The 21,744-nt window shown below is 41.9% G+C and overlaps 1 protein-coding gene across 1 annotated transcript in view; it reads left to right on the top strand.

Moving 5' to 3' along the window:
* Positions 1-5,414: 5,414 nt before the first annotated feature.
* The window catches only part of LOC118379824 (small G protein signaling modulator 3-like), a 33,916-nt gene continuing 17,586 nt past the window's right edge, over positions 5,415-21,744 (top strand). The window contains 6 exon segments of the mRNA XM_052511890.1: positions 5,415-5,610; positions 16,186-16,278; positions 16,646-16,671; positions 16,673-16,732; positions 16,992-17,055; positions 20,474-20,673. Coding sequence (XP_052367850.1) covers positions 16,272-16,278; positions 16,646-16,671; positions 16,673-16,732; positions 16,992-17,055; positions 20,474-20,673 — 357 coding nt within the window. The 5' untranslated portion in view covers positions 5,415-5,610; positions 16,186-16,271.

The raw sequence follows: 21,744 nt of genomic DNA on the forward strand, positions 1-21,744 counted from the left end.
CTGTGCTGGTTTCTGTGGAGTGAAGATCAAAGATAAAGATGCACAGTGAACAGTGTTGAAGTCGGAGGTTTACATACACTGAGCCAAATACATTCAAACTCAGTTTTTCACAATTCCTGACATTTAATCCAAGTAAAAAATACCCAGTTAGGATCACCACTTTATTTTAAGAATGTGAAATGTCAGAATAATAGTAGAGAGAATGATTTATTTCAGCTTTTATTTCTTTCATCACATTCTCAGTGGGTCAGAATTTTACATACACTCAATTAGTATTTGGTAGCATTGCCTTTAAATTGTTTAACTTGGTTCAAATATTTCGGGTAGCCTTCCACAAGCTTCCCACAACAAGTTGGGTGATTTCTGACCCATTCCTCCTGACAGAGCTGGTGTAACTGAGTCAGGTTTTGTAGGCCTCCTTGCTCACACACACTTTTTCAGTTCGGCCCACAACTGTTCTATAGGATTGAGGTCAAGGCGTTGTGATGGCCACTCCAATACCTTGACTTTGTTGACCTTAAGCCTTTTGCCACAACATGATGCTGCCACCCCCATGCTTCACAGTTGGGATGGTGTTCTTCGGCTTGCAAGCCTCCCCCTTTTTGCTCCAAACATAATGATGGTCATTATGGCCCAACACTTCTATTTGGTTTCATCAGACCAGAGGACATTTCTCCAAAAAGTACAATCTGGTGGTTGAAAAACGAGTTCTAATGACTCCAACCTAAGTGTATGTAAACTTCTGACTTCAACTGTATACACAAACATACACATGCACAAATTTACACACACACACACACACACACACACACACACACACACACACACACACACACACACACACACACACACACACACACACACACACACACACACACACACACACACACACACACACACACACACACACACACACACACACACACACAACCCCTACACACAACCTAATAATCTCTCTTTCTCAACTACAGCACACAGACTCACAGATTTGTCACACATTTCCTCATTTATCCAAAGGCGCTCTCTTCTGTCCAGTAAAATAACTGCATGACTGCAGCGAATTGAATCTGTGAGAGAACTGAACACTAAGATGTTCTTCTCCCCTCTGTTATTTCATGTGAAAATAACCTGCTGATTCATCCTAATGAATGTGATCTATTATGACCATGGTCAATATGACTGTAATCAATACGACCATGGTCAGTGTCAGTGTGCGTGTTCCCACAGCCCTCTCACGTCCACAAGTTGACATGGTACCCTGCACATCGACTCTGTACAGGTAGACATGTTCTTTTTTACCCCTTATTGTTATTTGTTATTCCTCGTGTCTACTTCTCAATTTAAAAAAAAAAGATATACAGTATATCTTTAACTCTGCATTGTTGGAACAGGTAAGCTTTTCACTCCACACCTCTTGTTTACGAAGCATGTGACAAATACATTTTGATTTGTTCTATTAGAATGGAAAATATCCCAAAACAAACCCTGTGAACCCTGTCAGCCTGACTCTTCCCTTCCTCTCCTCTCTTCTCTCCCCCTCTCTCTAGCACCGCCGTCTGCCCCTCTCTGACGTCATAGCAACTGCAGTCGAATAGAACACAGAGCAGAACATCATACATCTCTCCATCTGTCTGGGGGCTAGTTATGGACAAAGGGGGATCGGAGAACGGAATGAGGAGGGGGAGGAGGAGAGGTGTGTACTAAACTCAGGCTCTACAGACCACGTCATAGAGACGCTAGAATAATATTCCCTATAATCTGTCTTTAAACAGACTGGCTGCTACCAGGCTCTGTATAAGTTCCCCTGAGAAGAAGTAAAGTTATTCTATCAGTCACATTTCTATGTCTGACTCACCCCACCACTGCTGCAGAGGACCAGCTAATAGACAGACCAACCTGCATAGAAACATGTCTGAGAGAGAGAGAGAGAGAGAGAGAGGGACAGAGAGAGAGAGAGAGAGAGAGAGAGAGAATAGACAGACCAAGGGAGATAGAAACATGAGAGAGAGAGAAGAGAGAGAGAGAGAGAGAGAGAGAGAGAGAGAGAGAGAGAGAGAGAGAGAGAGAGAGAGAGGAGAGAGAGAGAGAGAGAGAGGGAGAGAGAGGGGCAATATGGGGAAGGGGAAGAAGAGTGAGATAAAGAAATGTTGGACATAGAGAGGAAGAGAAGGAATGAAAAGGGAGAAGGGAGGGGAGGAATGGAGAAAGATGGGAAAAAGAGAGAGGCGCCAGAGGGAGAGAGAGAGAGAGAGAGAGAGAGAGAGAGAGAGAGAGAGAGGGAGAGAGAGAGAGGAGGGGGGTGCAGGTGGAGAGAAACGCTAAGTGATTAGCATTCCAAAGGGATTGGCTGCTGACTCAGGAGACTGTGCAACGCTGCTCTTTCGCAGCCACACACACACAGGCACACACACATTCATATCCTTATCCATGCTCATGCACATATACATTAACAATTACAATGTGTAAACAAACATGGACGTGCACATTTACAATCCAGCTAATCCTTTACAAATCACACACTCTCTTGATCATACTTTGTTTCATTTACTTACAGGACTCCCTCCCACCCTAACACACAGATAACCACTGCTCGATTCATACACACCTACATGAAAATCCACACGTGCACAGATGCATGCAGGCACACACACACTAACTCACACACACTCAATCAGTCACGCATGCACAAACGCACACACACACACACACACACACACACACACACACACACACACACACACACACACACACACACACACACACACACACACACACACACACACACACACACACACACACACACAACACACCAATAACCAATGCTATATTCAGCTGGAGGTACTGAGATGAAATACGACCTCCCACTGTGCAGATTTTCCAGCCGTATCATTAAAACATATATAAAGGTTGTGCCTGGAACTTCCATGACAGAATAAACTGCTGATAGGATCATTTGGCTTCAAAACCCCTCTTGACGCCTTCCATTTCCTTACAGACATGTAAAACACCAAAACAACTTCCTGAAAATGCAGATAGAAATGTAATAAATAGAGATTACATGATTCCTTACTCTACATATGCGCTTTGAGAATATTTTCTCTAATGAAAAGTTCTACACAAGTTAAATCAATTATTATTATTATTATTTTGGAGAGGCAAGTCAACTTTCCATAAAGACCAGCAAGGGACCACTAGGGGACATTGTGAATGTCCTGAGGACATCCCCAACCTGGTCTTAGAGCATTTCCTATTATTTTGTATGTAAATCAGAGATGCTCTATTGAGTAAGGTATGTTACGTTTAGTGTGATATGTCCCATTTTGCATGATATGTTGATGAATTACAATTCGTTTTATATATGTTATGAATTTGCAAACTGTACAAAATATTACGGCTTTGCAAAAGGTACAATATGTTAAAAATTTGCGTGCTCTGTATGATACACAGTGGCGACCCGTCACTCAGCCCCACCTTTTTAGTTTGATTTTCCCATGATGTCAAGTAACCATCTGTCTTATGTAACCATACCAACATAACATATTATCAGTGGTGTAAAGTACTTAAGTACTATTTAAGTAGTTTTTGTGTATATCTGTACTTTATTTTACTATTTATATTTTTGACAACTTTTACTTTTACTCCACTACATTCCGAAATAAAATAATGTACTTTTTACTCCTTACATTTTCCCTGACACCCAAAAGTACTCGTTACATTTTGAGTGCTTAGCAGGACAGGAAAATTGTCTAATTCACACATTTATCAAGAGAACATCCCTGGTCATCTCTACTGCATCTGATCTGGCAGACTCACTAAACACAAATGCTTCGTTTGTAAATTATGTCTGAGTGTTGAACTGTGCCCCTGGCTATCCGTGATTTAAAACAACTAGAAAATCATGTTGTCTGGTTTGCTTATCATAAGGAATTTTAAATTACTTATACTTTTGATACTTAAGTACATTTAAAACCAAATAATTTTAGACTTTTACTCCACTGGTATTTTCCTAGGTAACTTTAACTTTTTTATTGAGTCATTTTCTTTTAAGGTATCTTTACTCTTACCGAAGTATGAAAATGTGGGTATTTTTCCACCACTGCATATTATACATTTTTTTATATCTAACGTGTTGAGTCTAGTCTATGAGACCAGGCTGACGTTCCCGGTCCCAAGGTCTATTCTACACGATAATAACATCTGAAGGAGGGCTTGTTCGCCTCCAGGCTCCCCTTGCTCAGCTCTAATACCTGCCTCCACATTAAGTTCCATTCTGAGGCTGTCCCTTACCGTGATGAACCATAGAGAGTTTCGTCTTTGAGGGCAGGCTGCCAGATCTGGCATTGACATGCAGGGGGGAAAATATAGGGAAGGGCGACACCGTGTGGTGATGAAGATAAGTGCTTTATTGAAATATGTTAAAATCCAGCTCTAGCCACAGGTTTATGTTAATTTTATTTATTTTTATGTAACCTTTATTTAACTAGGCAAGTCAGTTAAGAACAACTTCGTAGTTACAATGATGGCCTCCCAGAAGGCAATATATATATATGGATAGTATATGGATAGAATATATAGTATAGCTGAAGAATACATAGGATAGAATAGTATATGTACAGCAATAGTTAAATTAGGATAGGCCTTGAGAAGAATACAGTATATACATATGATGTGGGTAAAATAGTATGTAAACATTATTAAAGTGATCAGTGTTCCATGTGTGTGCACAAGGTAGGTACACACACACACACACACACACACACACACACACACACACACACACACACACACACACACACACACACACACACACACACACACACACACACACACACACACACACACACACACACACACACACACACACAAACACACTCCCTCTCTCTTCCCACTCTTGTGCTCCCATTGTTTATTCTATGTCAAGGGCCAGGCACTCTGTCTGACCACAGATGAGAATAACACAAACAATAGATGAATAGGAGAGTGCTAGAGGGAGAAATGAGGGGGAGTGGTGGAGCTGGAGAAAAATACAGATGGAGGAGTATATATATCTGAACAACCTTATCAATCAGCCATTATCTATCATCCATCCAATAGTTAGCTAATCACTCACTGGTAATGGGCTGTATTTGCCATTGCAAGGTCAGTGGATTGACAGGCAAAGAGCAATCCGCTAATGCGTCTGTTTACATTGAGCAGGAATTTCAATGCCTATTCTTTCGATACTCACTTTATTTCTCTCAAATATCGACATTCTTCATCTTTAAATGTATTAATATATGTTCTTGGACTGAATCACTTTCAAAGTATACATTATATCATTTGAATAAAGAAAATGATTCATTCATATTCATTCATATCAATCCACACTCCACGTCATTAATCGAGTCCAAGGCGGAAGGATATGGAAACAGAAGTTCCGGGATCTGGGACTACTTTTCACATTGGAAAACATTGGAGAAGCGCAGTGATCCCAAAGAGAAACGCACCGCAGACAGGTGCATGACGCAAAACAGAAATCCCCAGTAGTAGCAGATTTAGCTATTTTTATAACTAAGAAACGCCGTCGGAAAACATTGGACAGCCTTTGCAATTGTACAGAATGACAAGAAGGTAAGATACTAGCTATTGTAATGTAGTCAGTGCACTTGTTGTAGCCAGCGCCATATTTAACATATGGTTAGCTACCTAGCTAGTTCGCCAGTTAGGTAACATTATCGTTGTTATCAAGCAAGCTAGAACTGTTAACTTACTAGCCAGGCTTCATGCATGTTCATTGAATCTATCTATCATGATTGGCAATGTAGCTAGCATGTTCTGAACAGCATATTAGTAAACTGAAGTTTAGCTTGTTAGGTAGCCAATACAATCACGAATCAAAGAATATGTTCATGTCAAGTGATGACGAACGATAAAGGTTTCCTTCCATCCAAGTCGTGAAATATGCTTGGACTGTTGGCATCAATATAACGTTAATGTGTTGCTGCTACAATGGAATATGATCATGTTATGTATAACCGACAAATTAAAGTTAACTAACGTTAGTATGGCGAGTTCATTGATGAGGATTTGTGATCGGTGCCATGGCATGGATGATGGTGGTTACTAGGTTTTTCCACACATGCGCAGTGTACACTTGTTTGTAGACCCGCGGATATTTGATTTAAAAAAAATTGTTTTTAGGAACTCGGTTGGTCTTAATTTACTGAGTTAGCATAGTAGAAACACAAGGTGCAATTTCGAAATGTGGTTGTGCATCAATAGTTTTCTCTTATGGCTGTCACAGATGGTCACTCAATTAGCCCATGTCAGCAAAACATTTTTAGATTGGTTAATTTGTCTACCCAGCTATCTACATTTTTTGTAATCATGGTCAAATGAGCGACCAGGGGCCCTTATTCAGATATCACTCAGATATCATATTAACTTAAAACATTTCTCCACATCCTATGGCAACGTGTAGAATTGCAGGAAATTAGCTGAAAAACTGCTAGTGCTTAGTGGTGGGGAGTCGACTCCAAAATAATCGATTCCTTGACTATCTGCCCCATTCTCTGACATCTGCTCCGCTTGGAATCAACTCCAAAGATTCATTCTTTTTGCAAAGGTGGAAACTATTTGCCATAGTCTACTTCGAGAACACAAACTCTTGCATCTTTCACAGTAAAGAAAGAGCCAACTCCAAGGGAGAGAGTGATGGGTGGGAGCACAGCCAGGCATAGGTAGGTGTGTCGGCTACTAGGCTGACAGCCAGAACCGTGCATCAGTAATCAGTAGATGTAGGCTATCGCAATGCTGTATTTTGTCAATTCTTGTCTTGCAATGTCTCGCGCAAATTCATTGAGGTAAGAGCTATCAGTGAGTAGGCTAAGCTATTCCACATTCAACATACGAAGACCAAACACATACTAGCATTTTTCATAGCGAAGAGAAAGAGTAACAGGCAAGACAGCAAGGGACAGAGAGGATCTGGGCAGACAGTCAGAACCATGGCATGGGTTATATTTTGGTCATCTGCATTCAGCAATGTCTTGTCTATTAATGCCTCGTAAATTCATCAAATGTATATAAAAGTATAGGGTGAGTATTGTTAAGCAGGACACCTGGCAAAGTGGGAGATTTAAGCTTTGTAATGGATATCCTATACATTTGTACAATAACAATCAATGCCTGTGTGTTAGTGCAAAAATATGACTGATTAAAAAAAATTGGTTCAATGGGCATCATTGTGGGTGTGACATCCCGTGTAATGACATGTCTCTAGAGGCATAATGGTAAGTCAAAAGACATAGGGTTTCTGAGGTAATTGATGTTAAGGTTCTATTGTTTGTTTTTTCACTAAGAAAGGATACTCATGACATATTTAGTAATGGGATGTAAATCTAAATGACTGTGCACAGCCTTGATGGGCCCCATGGTGGACCCCAGCTTTTTAGAATAGTGACATTTTGACAGTATCCCTATCACCTACTGTCAAACTGGGACACTCCTCTAGGCCATGGTAATGCAGACAAAATATTTAGTTGATTATGAAATGCATGTTTTCTTAACACAAATCGATTTTCTAAATGGGAGCAAATGTTTCATTTAATTTTCCTTAAGTCTGCTAACTTGCTATCCTTATCAGGGTAGATTGCGCCACGTCCTTCCATGGGGTCCATCAAGGCTGCACACAGCAGATATATCACAGAAATATTCTTGCTCCTACACATCACCTAGTCCTTTTATAGGCTAAGTTGATGAGCAAAGGGGCAGCATCATCGCTAAAATGTTGTGCTTGCACGGTGGATGGGGAGGGCCCCAAGACAATTTCACAAAGGGCCCCAAATGGCAGACCCCCCTGAGCCATGAACAAAGTTGCCCATCCCTCGGTCAGGTGCTTGCAGGGTGTGTGTGTAATTTTCTTACTTATTAGATGTTTAAAGTGCTGTGCATTACTTTACTGACACCGTTAAGTATTGATTTAGGTTGTTTTGTTATTGCCGTTTGGTCTGAGTGCCTAGGATGGTTGTATTAAGCCTATACAATGGAGCAACAAACAACACAACAAGTCTCAGTCTTCTGTACGTTGCTCCAGTGTGTTGGAAACAACTGCACGTTTCAATACTGAAATGAATGGTACCATCTTACTGGGTCCACCACACACTCTGCCTTTAACACCTGGTGGTTAAAGACCACAGTGTGACGGATGCTGTTGGATACTGTGTTCGTTTGGATCAGAGGAAGAGCCTGTTTCCTCAGTAGGGAGTGATGTGATGACATTTAAGTTCCCTCTAAGCTCCTTGGAAGGCTGTGGATTTATGGAGCTTTCCCCAGAATAGTATTTGGGATTTCAGAGAAAGTGGCATTTCTCGTTACCATGTCTTACATGTCTGTGTGTTGGAATAGGTGTGGGAACCTGTGATGGGGCGTGTATGCCACTGTTTGTGCGGTGTGACGCCAGCATGCCAAAGAGAATGGGGCCTGCTGATCATAATTTAGCTGTTGAGCAGAGTGGTGTTCGTGGCAGCTAGTCTCTTGCATTGTGTGTGTGTCCGATGATATAGCCTGCTGTGACTCACCATTTGCTGACGTGACTGTCTGGCTCTGAGGGGACCTGCTGGAAGGAGAGCCAGGGAGTAAGGGGATGGATTTTGAGCAGAGAACGGGTCACTTTCACCAGAGACTACAGCAGCAGAGAGGGAGAGGGCCCATCGCAGCACTTCCTTTACATTTACATTTAAGTCATTTAGCAGACGCTCTTATCCAGAGCGACTTACAAATTGGTGCATTCACCTTATGACATCCAGTGGAACAGCCACTTTACAATAGTGCATCTAAATCTTTTAGGGGGGGGGTGAGAAGGATTGCTTACTTTAAGAGCATTGGGCCTGTAACTGAAAGGCAGCTGGTTCGAATCCCAGAGCCGACTAGGTGAAAAAATCTGCCTGTACCCTTGAGCTAGGCACTTAACCCTAATTGGTCCTGTAAGTTGCTCTGGATAAGAGCATCTGCTAAATGACTCAAATGTCAAATGTAGCTGCCATTTTTAATAATACATTTAAAAAAAAAATTGTATAGCACCTTTCAATACAAGCAACAGTGCTTCACATCATAAAACACAAAATATAAGTACTAACAAAGACAGGAGGAAGGACAAAGAAACTAGATGGATAATTATAAACATGCATTAAACACATTGTTGTAAAAATGTCTTCAGCAGGGATTTAAAAAGGCACTGAATCTGCAAGCCAGATCTCCTGCTCTTGTGACTCAGAGGGCTCACACACACAGGGCACTCCCAGCCCACACAGCAGGATCTTCATTGTATAAAGTGTAGGTAAACACAGGATAGCCTCGCCTTAAAATCTGCCCATCCATCTCTCTTTTATCTTGCTTTCTTCCAGAATTGTCTTTAAGAATGTAGAAAAGGGATACATTTGCGCTATAAATGTGTAATACCAATCCAACAAATGACTGTGTAGCCTACATGTTGCCCTGTACCCCCGAAGCAGGATAAACACAAGGACTAGTCTAGGACTGCTCTGGCCATCCTCCAAACCACCAATTGATTTCTCAAGTCCCAAATATCCTCCTCATATGCTGATACTCCCTGTCTGGATGAATGACTGCTTTGTTGCCATGGTGGTTGGCCTGATATGCTTGGCTGGCTGGCTATAGCTATTATGCTAATGTAGTCTGTTTATGAGGAGGTGATAGTGGGGCTGTTTACTGTGAATGAATGGTCTCTAGGAAGTTGTATCAGAAGAGCGAGCCTCCTGCTGTTTAATCATTTCAAGGTGGTCGTGTTGCCGCAACGTTTGTTTTCCGACAGTGTCTGTTTCCATGAAGCTGTCGTTGGTTACCATGGTATAGTTGTGATTGTCACAGTTCAGCAAGCTAAACAGGTTTGTAAAAGGACTCCTGGTGTTGTAAAATGCATCTGGAAAACTTAAAGTTGTGTGTGTGTGTGCGAGCGTGTGTCCTTTTAAAAATGTTTCTGTGTGACCTGTCCCCACATCACTTCCGTTCAACAAGTCTGGCTGTCGCTGATTACAACTTCAATAGGCTAAGTACTGTTTGTTAACATGGACACTGTTACTAGGGCCCAGGGGCGCTGTAATGTGTTTTTGTCATAGTGATTAGAGAACATGACTTGTTGGCTCAAAGGAATGGCAAACAAACATCTTCTAGGCTACACAGCTCATAAGACTTGAGTGAGCTTTCCTCCCAATCCAAGATTAAGAGACGACACTGTCTCCATGGGTAACCAACTAGGTGTTCTTTAGGCCTGTGATGAGGTAACTGTGTTTGTCTGTAAGCTCTATCTATACTCGCTGTGATATGAGTATGGGTATGAACTGATAGGGACAGTTGTGTGTTATCGAGTGGGGATTTTCTACTGACAGCATTGGCTGCAGAAGGGTTTCTCTTTCACTCACTCACTCACTCACTCACTCACTCACTCACTCACTCACTCACTCACTCACTCACACACATGATTTTAGGCTTCGTTATTCATTCACCAGACAGATTCACCAGATAACGCCTGTTGATTTGTCCTTGCAAACGCACAAGCATGGGTAATTCTCACACAACTGATATTTGACCCAAAGAATGATCGTGTTATTTTTCATGACATTTCTTCTTGGATCACTGAGATATTTATATTATTATTAGGATACATGTTTTGATCAGATACGCATTTTACCACAATTTCCACAACTACCAATTCAAAAACTTTCCTTATTGCAACCGTTTTCAAAGTCCCAAAAAGTTGTACGCAAATCTATTTCTAATACTTTGTAACATTGCTCCCCTAATGACAAGGCCTGAGTTAATCACACTGAAAATAAAACTATTACAAATGTAACTGCTTTGTAATTTCTCATTCCAGTAACAAAACTTTTGAAAGGTTTTTGTCATCACTTATATATATACAGTGTTATTTATGAGTTATATTTATGAAGATTAAGATGAAATTGCTTAAAGTATAAATTTAAATTTAAAGCTTAAAGTATAAATTTTATTTTTCCTAATCTCAATATCGGTGCATTACGGTAATGATACACAGGTTACGGAGATGAGACTACATGTTTCGCTAGTGAATAGTTTAACTGTTTTTGATTTCTATCAGAGATTCAGTAACTCAACAAATCATCAGTGTCATTTGTTAATCCCAAATTACTTGCATAATACTAAACTCACTGATCGTAATGCAATTAACTAAAATACCCTTTATTTCAGAGTAAGTATAAGTACTTGTATGCATGTATTTTCAAAAGCGGACTTAAAAGTAACAGTGACAGGTAATATTGGTGTATTAGGTTGTGGATATTTGTGACTCACCATCTGGATTCGGTCCTATGGAGAAACATTTTGAAACGTAAAAAAAATAATAATATTGGGATAAAGGTCGAGACTAGTATATGATACCCATTGTTCATTAACTGCAGGGTAAGTAATTCTGCTTTGAAAGTTAAACTTGTAACCCCACTTTTGAGAAAATGGCCCTTTTTAGTGTTTTGGTTCACTTACTGGAGAGCTCTTCTTTGTCGACACCCATTCAGCATCATTCACATCCTCTTAAGCCTTAGCCCCACCCGTCACGTTCATGATTCACATGTGAGGCCATGTGCGAAACAGAGTAGTGTAGTAAACAACCAAAGATTTCAAGACTAAATGTAGTAAGTAGCCTTCAATAAGGAAACTCCAGGTAAATACAGTCTTGGCCTATATCCTAATCTGACTTTGGTGCAGGTCCTAACGTTTAAGTTCCTTGCTTAGAACATATGAAAGCTGGTGGTTCCTTTTAACATGAGTCTTCAATATTCCCAGGTATGAAGTTTTAGGTTGTAGTTATTATAGGACTATTTCCCTCTATACCATTTGTATTTCATTAACCTTTGACTATTGGATGTTCTTATAGGCACTTTAGTATTGCCAGTGTAACAGTATAGCCTCCGTCCCTCTCCTCGCTCCTCCCTGGGCTCGAACCAGGAACACAACGACAACAGCCACCCTCGAAGCAGCTTTACCCATGCAGAGCAAGGGGAACAACAACTCCAAGTCTCAGAGAGAGTGACGTTTGAAACGCTATTAGCGCGCACCCCGCTAACTAGCTAGCCATTTCACATTGGTTACCTAAACCTAATCTAGGGAGTTGATAGGCTTGAAGTCATAAACAGCGCAATGCTTGACGCACAACAAAGATCTGCTGGAAAAACACATGAAAGTGCTGTTTGAATTAATGCTTACGAGCCTGCTGCTGCCTATCACCGCTCAGTCTGACTGCTCTATCAAATCATAGACTTAGTTATAGCATAATAACACACAGAAATACGAGCCTTAGGTCATTAATATGGTCGAATCCGGAAACTATCATCTCAAAAACAAAACGTTTATTCTTTCAGTGAAATACGGAACCGTTCCGTATTTTATCTAAGGGGAGGCATCCATTAGTCTAAATATTCCTGTTACATTGCACAACCTTCAATGTTATGTCATAATTACGTAAAATTCTGGCAAATTATGCGGCCCAAACTGTTGCATATACACTGACTCTGCGTGCAATGAACGCAAGAGAAGTGACACAATTTCACCTGGTTAATATTGCCTGCTAACCTGGTTCTTTTAGCTAAATATTCGGGTTTAAAAATATATACTTCTGTGTATTGATTTTAAGAAAGACATTGATGTTCATGGTTAGGTACACATTGGAGCAACGATATGCACCGCATGGATTATATGCAACGCAGGACACGCTGGATAATATCTAGTAATATCATCAACCATGTGTAGTTAATCTTGCTCCTACCTGGCACGCAGGCATCCCATCTAGAGCTCTGGAAATGCAAATGCGCTACGCTAAATGCTAATAGTATTAGTTAAAACTCAAACGTTCATTAAAATACACATGCAGGGTATTGAATTAAAGCTACACTCGTTGTGAATCCAGGCAACAAGTCAGATTTTTTAAATGCTTTTCGGCGAAAGCATGAAGCTATTATCTGATAGCATGTAACACCCCAAAAGACCCGCAGGGGACGTAAACAAAATAATTAGCATAGTCGTCGCTACACAAACCGCACAAATAAAATATAAAACATTCATTACCTTTGACCATCTTCTTTGTTGGCACTCCTAGATGTCCCATAATCACTATTGGGTCTTTTTTCCGATTAAATCGGTCCATATATAGCCTAGATATCGATCTATGAAGACTGTGTGATAAACGGGGAAAAATAGCGTTTCATAACGTAACGTCATTTTTTAAAATTCAAAAAGTCGACGATAAACTTTCACAAAACACTTCGAAATACTTTAGTAATGCAACTTTAGGTATTAGTACACGTTAATAAGCAATAAAATTCATCAGGAGGCGATGTAAATTCTATAGCTGTCCGTCTCGAAAAAATGTCTGGAGAGAGCTCGACCAAAACATCCGGTCGGAGACCGGAGGGAATCGGTTCCCTTGATTCGGTTTGACCAAGAATCAAAGCCGACTCAAATGACAAGACTCTAGACATCGTGTGGAAGCTGTAGGCACTGCAACCTCGGCCTCATGTAATTCGGTTCACTTTGAACAATTCCTGGAAGTAGCGCAAGGATATTTATTTCAGATCAGATTTTCCTGCACTTTTCGATGAAACGCACGTTCTGTTATAGTCACAGCCGTGATTTAACCAGTTTTATAAACGTCTGAGTGTTTTCTATCCACACATACTAATCATATGCATATACTATATTCCTGGCCTGAGTAGCAGGGAGCTGAAATGTTGCGCGATTTTTAACAGAATGTTCGAAAAAGTAGAGGGTCTTACCATATATTATTATTATATTATATTAGAGGGTCGACTGAAGAGGTTAACTAGTGATTATGATTGTTTTTTATAAGTTAAGTTTAATGCTAGCTAGCAACTTACCTTGACTTACTTCATTCGCGTAACACTCCTCGTGGAGTGCAATGAGAGGCAGGTGGTTAGAGCGTTGGACTAGTTAACTGTAAGGTTGCAAGATTGGATCCCCGAGCTGACAAGGTGAAAATCTGTCATTCTGCCCCTGAACGAGGCAGTTAACCCACTGTTCCTAGGCTGTCATTGAAAATAAGAACATGTTCTTAACTGACTTGCCTCGTTAAATAAAGATGAAATAAAGGTGTAAAAAAAAGAACTTGAAATCGGCCCTAATTAATCGGCCATTCCGATCGGTCAATCAGTCAACCTCTAATTTGTAATAATGACAATACTGAATGAACAATGAACACTTTATTTGAACTTAATACATAAATCAAATCAATTTAGTCTCAAAGAAAGAATGAAACATGTTCAATTTGGTTTAAATAATGCAAAAACAAAGTGTTGGAGAAGAAAGTAAAAGTGCAATATGTTTAACTTGTTAAGGCTGGGGGCAGTATTGAGTAGCTTGGATGAATAAGGTGCCCAGAGTAAACTGTCTGCTACTCAGGCTTGATTACCAACAACAATGAGACGGCCTACAGGGAGGAGGTCCGTGCCCTCGGAGTGTGGTGTTCGGAAAGTTCAATAACCTCTCACTCAATTTCAACAAAACAAAGGACAGTAATGGAGAAGGTGGAAAGTTAAAAAAAAAATATATATATTTTTTGTAATTTAAAAAAAATGTTCCTCGTCGTACACATCACGGACAAACTGAAATAGTCCACCCACACAGACAGCGTGGTGAAGGCGCAACAGTCCTATCGGAATGTATCACCACCTGATACGGCAACTGCACAAAGGGAGCGGTCTGCACAAAGAATCACCGGGGGCAAACTACCTTCCATCCAGGACACCTACAGCACCCGATGTCACAGGAAGGCCAAAAAGATCATCAAGGACAACAACCACCCGAGCCACTGCCTGTTCACCCTGCTATCATCCAGAAGATGAGGTCCGTGTAGATGCATCAAAGCTGGGACCGAGAGACAGAAGCTGTTTTTCAATCTCAAGGCCATCAGACTGTTAAACAGCCATCACTAACAAAGAGAGGCTTAGAATAACTGGTTGAAACATTAAATAGCAGAACATTTTTCTTTTTCTACTTTGAATACAAAGGTGGAAGTGGTCTTAATGGGTACACTTAACTGCTGCTCATTCAAATACACCAAGTTCAAATGCTGCTGCCAGCCCCCCCTTCTACTCCCTGAGGAGCTAGGCATGTCATGGGTTTACTTTCATGACAATAACACTCTTATAGTGTGTGTGTTTGTGAGAGAAGTCAAGGAAGGGCAATATTTACAGTATGTGGAGCAGCAGCCATGGTCACGTTGCCATGATTATTGAATGAGAACAGTTGGTGCTTCAGAGTTTTATCTCTCTTTCTTCCTCCTTCACACACCCCCAGTTCTTTCTTCCTCCTTCACACACCCCCAGTTCTTTCTTCCTCCTTCACACACCCCCAGTTCTTTCTTCCTCCTTCACACACCCCCAGTTCTTTCTTCCTCCTTCACACACCCCCAGTTCTTTCTTTCTCCTTCACACACCCCCAGTTCTTTCTTTCTCCTTCACACACCCCCAGTTCTTTCTTTCTCCTTCACACACCTCCAGTTCTTTCTTTCTCCTTCACACACCCCCAGTTCTTTCTTTCTCCTTCACACACCCCCAGTTCTTTCTTTCTCCTTCACACCCCCAGTTCTTTCTTTCTCCTTCACACACCCCCAGTTCTTTCTTTCTCCCACTCGCTCCTTTCTTGCACTGATGATCTGTTCCTCCTCCATCTCTCACTTCAATCTCTTTCCTCATTGTACCTCTCTCCATCCTGACCTCCCTCTCTTGTTCTATCAGTTTTGATCCTGACTGCATGGTGCAAGAATAGGTCATGTGAGTGTCTTCTGTTTTGTTTGTTTTTATAAGGAAGAGGTGTGTTCATGAGAGAGAGAGGCTGTTGCTCCAGTAGTTCTACTGCTTCACATGGAGAAGGGTTAAGCTCTTATTGTGTGCTCTGTCTAGTGTCTGTAAATGTGTTTGAACTGACCCCTCCTTACTAGGCGAGGGAAAGACTGATTACGAAAGGATGTACTGATGCTGGCTACCTTGCTACATGGAATTGAAGACCAAACTGAACATGCAGGAGCTCTTCTGCCACTCTTGGATTCAAAAGGAGTTAACTAAAGGGGACTAATCTTTGGGACATTAGTGTGAGTGAGTTACAAATGACCTGTCTGACCCAGTATGTGTTTTCTCCTCCCAGAGTCGGTGCTCGTATCTGATATCCCTCTTTTCCCAGAGTGGTTGTCTACAACAACACACACCTTATTCATTCTGCTCTCCTCCAGCATGTCAGGTAAGGGCTCCCATCCCTCTTCCCCTCTTCCCTCCGTCCTCTCCCTTTTCTTTCCCTTACGCTTCCCCTTTCTGATAGTGCTTTTGATTATCCTTCTGCCAGTTTCTCCTCTCACCCCCCCCCCATCATTTTCCATTCAGTCTTTCTCTCAAACTTCTCTGTCAGGGTTTGATTTTCCTCCTGTCAGTCTATTCTCATTCAGTCCTCTGTCATCCCACCTTGCCCCGTTCCCTTCATGTTTCCTCTCTTGTCCTTCTATTTTCTTTGTCCCTCACATTATTTGACTCACAATCAGTTTATCCTCACAGTACCTCATTTTCCTCTTCTATCTCCCTCTTCTCTCATTCCTTCCCCCTCTGTGTTCCAGGTGGTTACACTCCAGCCCCTGGGGGCCCCCTTCTCAGCCCTGACCTCCAGTATGTGGCCCCAGGACATCCTGGCCAAGTACTATCAGGTACAGACTGACCTAACATCTTTGCACTGCTAGGTAAACACTGAGGAGAGGGAGCCTCTAGCTTAGTACTGTGGTTTTCTAGGCTATTTCTGGATTTATTGAATGTGAATGTTTTTACCACACCTGCCCATATTCATATTTTTTTTCATTGACCTATAAAGGTACTGCTTAACCCTTAGTGTTTACTGTGATTTATCTTGTACTTTAATATAATATGTCATGGGACTTGTTGTATGGCTCTTATTGTCTCCGTTTACAGAAGGACCCAACAGAGGAGGCAGAACTGCAGTATGATGAGTTTGGCTTCAGGCTGGACAGTGATGGTAAGAAGAAAACATAGGACTCAAACCTTCAACATCACAGATATCACTCATTGCATGCATCAATTTTAATGTGATTTGCTTCTTTTAAATGATATCGGTCTTTACTCACCCAGCAATATGTTAGCAGTCATTCAGTAGATTAAGAGTTGACTACCGTGGTGGGTTGTGCTCAGCCCTCTTTCTTTTCCCTGGATCAAAACACAGTTGAGTTGCACCAAGTCATAAGCATTGATTTAGGGAAAGCTACTCCACTGATGGTAACCACTGGCCTGTCTTTGACTTCGCCATCTATTTTTATCTCCATAGTTGTGGCATCTTCCCTAAATTGCGTCCACGAATCCACCAGTGAAATTGTTAGAAAAAATATGACGCTCCAGTAATATAGATTACTATTGAAATAAAGCTGAAATGTGTTTTTCTCCATTGTAATGGACACAGTGCAACCTTTGGGAGGTAGGCTGCTGGCAGGCTGCTGGCAGGCTGCTGGCAGGCTGCTGGTAGGCGTCGGCTGCGGTACAACAAAGCCAAGTCAGCCTGTGCTCATGGGTCTCACGGGAAGTGATATGATGGGCAACACAATGACTTACCTCATGATCATTCACTCCGCAAATGACGTGACGAAGTTCCTTGAATGTTCTTTCACGGGTGCTTTTCATTATCTTGATGGACGGTTGTGGTTTCTAGCTAACGTTACACCAATCAAAGCAGTGGAACGCGTAGAGAAGCAACTTTGGTTTTGACCACTACGGCTGCGGATTTGCAAAATATTATCATATCACGCAATTATTCCATTTATAAAATGGTCAGATACATTTTTATTTTTAGCTAGTCTTTATTAAAAATATATTATCCAATGGATGATGCATTTCTGGTAAAATAAAAATAAAAAAGTGGAGGTGCAAAATCCCATTTCCACGCCCCATTTTAATTTGCTCCATGGCTCAGGTTGACAAATGGACACAAGGCTGTTTGGCTCATCTCAGTCATGAAAATGAATAACACTGCACCTGTTTCTGATGAATAAACAGTGGCATGCTGGTTGGTGGTAACATCCAAATAAAACCCAGCCCTGAAATGTAACGTAGGCTGAACATAATGTGTATGTCATATCATAGGAAAAGACACCACATTTGCACAAAGTGGGCACTTCGGATTTGTCATTTCCCAACTATTCCATACGTTGACTAAAACTGACTTATTGAATGAAATCGTTACGCAACATCATGGGTAAGCTTTGGCCATTGTCTTTCAGATTTTTTCAGCCATAGCTGTACAGTTACAGTATGCAACGTGTGACCGATCAATTCAATACCTGTGATCAATTCACAGGCATTGAATTGGGGCCTCCCGAGTGTCACAGCGGTCTAAGACACTGCATCTCAGTGCTAGAGGTGTCACTACAGATCCTGGTTCGATTCCAGGCTGTATCACAACCGGTCGTGATTGGGAGTCCCATAGGATTGCGCACAATTGGACAGTGTCATCCGGGTTAGGGTTTAGCTGGGGGAAAGGCAGTCATTGTAAATAAGAATTTGTTCTTAACTGACTTGCCTAGTTAAATAAAGGTAAAAAAGTGACTTGCACTGCTTACTGAAATCCTATTGACCTGTTGCTGATACTGTAGATGTAGTCCACTGTAAAGGAACTGAGACACAGCTGAACACTGGGGCTGTTGTTGGGCCCATGTCTAATGGGTTAAAACGGGGGAAGCAGACCTTAGTGGTGGAGGAGGAGAAATCATTCAAACAGGGGAAGCAGACGTTAGTGGTGGAGGAGGAGAAATCATTCAAACAGGGGAAGCAGACCTTAGTGGTGGAGGAGGAGAAATCATTCAAACAGGGGAAGCAGACCTTAGTGGTGGAGGAGGAGAAATCATTCAAACAGGGGAAGCAGACGTTAGTGGTGGAGGAGGAGAAATCATTAAAACAGGGGAAGCAGACCTTAGTGGTGGAGGAGGAGAAATCATTAAAACAGGGGAAGCAGACCTTAGTGGTGGAGAGGAGAAATCATTCAAACAGGTGAAGCAGACCTTAGTGGTGGAGGAGGAGAAATCATTCAAACAGGGGAAGCAGACCTTAGTGGTGGAGGAGGAGAAATCGTTAAAACAGGGAAGCAGACCTTAGTGGTGGAGGAGGAGAAATCATTCAAACAGGGGAAGCAGACCTTAGTGGTGGAGGAGGAGAAATAATTATAACAGGGGAAGCAGACCTTAGTGGTGGAGGAGGAGAAATCATTAAAACAGGGGAAGCAGACCTTAGTGGTGGAGGAGGAGAAATCATTATAACAGGGGAAGCAGACCTTAGTGGTGGAGGAGGAGAAATCATTATAACAGGGGAAGCAGACCTTAGTGGTGGAGGAGGAGAAATCATTCAAACAGGGGAAGCAGACCTTAGTGGTGGTGGAGGAGGAGAAATCATTAAAACAGGGGAAGCAGACCTTAGTGGTGGAGGAGGAGAAATCATTATAACAGGGGAAGCAGACCTTAGTGGTGGAGGAGGAGAAATCATTCAAACAGGGGAAGCAGACCTTAGTGGTGGAGGAGGAGAAATCATTCAAACAGGGGAAGCAGACCTTAGTGGTGGAGGAGGAGAAATCATTCAAACAGGGGAAGCAGACCTTAGTGGTGGAGGAGGAGAAATCATTCAAACAGGGGAAGCAGACCTTAGTGGTGGAGGAGGAGAAATCATTCAAACAGGGAAGCAGACCTTAGTGGTGGAGGAGGAGAAATCATTCAAACAGGGAAGCAGACCTTAGTGGTGGAGGAGGAGAAATCATTCAAACAGGGGAAGCAGACCTTAGTGGTGGAGGAGGAGAAATCATTCAAACAGGGGAAGCAGACCTTAGTGGTGGAGGAGGAGAAATCATTCAAACAGGGGAAGCAGACCTTAGTGGTGGAGGAGGAGAAATCATTCAAACAGGGGAAGCAGACCTTAGTGGTGGAGGAGGAGAAATCATTCAAACAGGGGAAGCAGACCTTAGTGGTGGAGGAGGAGAAATCATTCAAACAGGGGAAGCAGACCTTAGTGGTGGAGGAGGAGAAATCATTAAAACAGGGGAAGCAGACCTTAGTGGTGGAGGAGGAGAAATCATTCAAACAGGGGAAGCAGACCTTAGTGGTGGTGGAGGAGGAGAAATCATTCAAACAGGGGAAGCAGACCTTAGTGGTGGAGGAGGAGAAATCATTCAAACAGGGGAAGCAGACCTTAGTGGTGGAGGAGGAGAAATCATTCAAACAGGGGAAGCAGACCTTAGTGGTGGAGGAGGAGAAATCATTCAAACAGGGGAAGCAGACCTTAGTGATGGAGGAGGAGAAATCATTCAAACAGGGGAAGCAGACAGTGCCAAAGTAACAGGAATGCAGGAGTATAACCCTGAACAACGATAACTGCAGTTGAACACCATCTCTCTCCCCCTCCAGATGGAGTAGAGCCAGAGCCGAGGCCAGAGCCCCAGAGAGAGGACCCCCAGCAGAGGCTGCGCTGGCAGGCCCACCTGGAGTTCACCCACAACCACACCGTAGGAGACCTGACCTGGGACCTCATCTCCCCCGTCCTGCCCCGCTCTGAACGCCTCCGCTCCCTGGTGCTGGGGGGCATACCACACAGCATGAGACCACAGGTAAGGGGGCCTAGAGGGGGGCATACCACACAGCATGAGACCACAGGTAAGGGGGCCTAGAGGGGGGAAACACAGCAGTAGAGGTTTTAACAAAGGGAAAAGTCAGAATGAGACCACAGACCAGTAAGGGGAGATAAAGTGGTCAAAGGGCCAACTTCTACTACTACGGTGTATAACCTGATTCAGAGATGTCTGTTGTAGAGGTCGACCGATTAATCGGAATGGCTGATTTAATTAGGGACGATTTTCAAGTTTTCATAATCTGTAATCCGCATTTTTGGACATCGATTATAGCCGATTACATTGCACTCCACAAGGAGACTGCGTTGCAGGCCTGTTATACGAGTGCAGCAAGGAGCCAAGGTAAGATGCTAGCTACCATTAAACTTATCTTATAAAATACAATCAATCTTAACATAATCATTAGTTAACTACACATGGTTGTTGATATTACTAGTTTATCTAGCTTGTCCTGCGTTGCATATAATCAATGCAGTGCCTGTTCATTTATCATTGAATCACAGCCTACTTCGCCAAACGGGTTATTTAACAAGCGCATTCACGAAAAAAGCACAATAGTTGCACCAATGTGTACCTAACCATCAACATCAATGCCTTTCTTAAAATCAATACACAAGTATATATTTTTAAACCTGCATATTTAGTTAATACTGTCTGCTAACATGAATTTATTTTAACTAGGGAAATTGTGTCACTTCTCTTGCATTCTGTGCAGCAGAGTCAGGGTATATGCAGCAGTTTGGGCCGCCTGGCTCGTTGCGAACTGTGTGAAGACCATTTCTTCCTAACAAAGACCATAATTAATTTGCCAGAATTGTACATAATTATGACATAACATTGAAGGTTGTGCAATGTAACAGCAATATTTAGACTAATGGATGCCACCCATTAGATAAAATACGGAACGGTTCCGTATTTCACTGAAAGAATAAACATTTTGTATTTTCAAAATGATAGTTTCCGGATTTTACCATATTAATGACCTAAGGCTCGTATTTCTGTGTGTTTTTATATTATAATTATGTCTGATTTATATATAAAGGGTATTTG

This window comes from Oncorhynchus keta, unplaced genomic scaffold (genome assembly GCF_023373465.1).
Source record: "Oncorhynchus keta strain PuntledgeMale-10-30-2019 unplaced genomic scaffold, Oket_V2 Un_contig_7686_pilon_pilon, whole genome shotgun sequence".
NCBI lineage: Eukaryota > Metazoa > Chordata > Actinopteri > Salmoniformes > Salmonidae > Oncorhynchus > Oncorhynchus keta.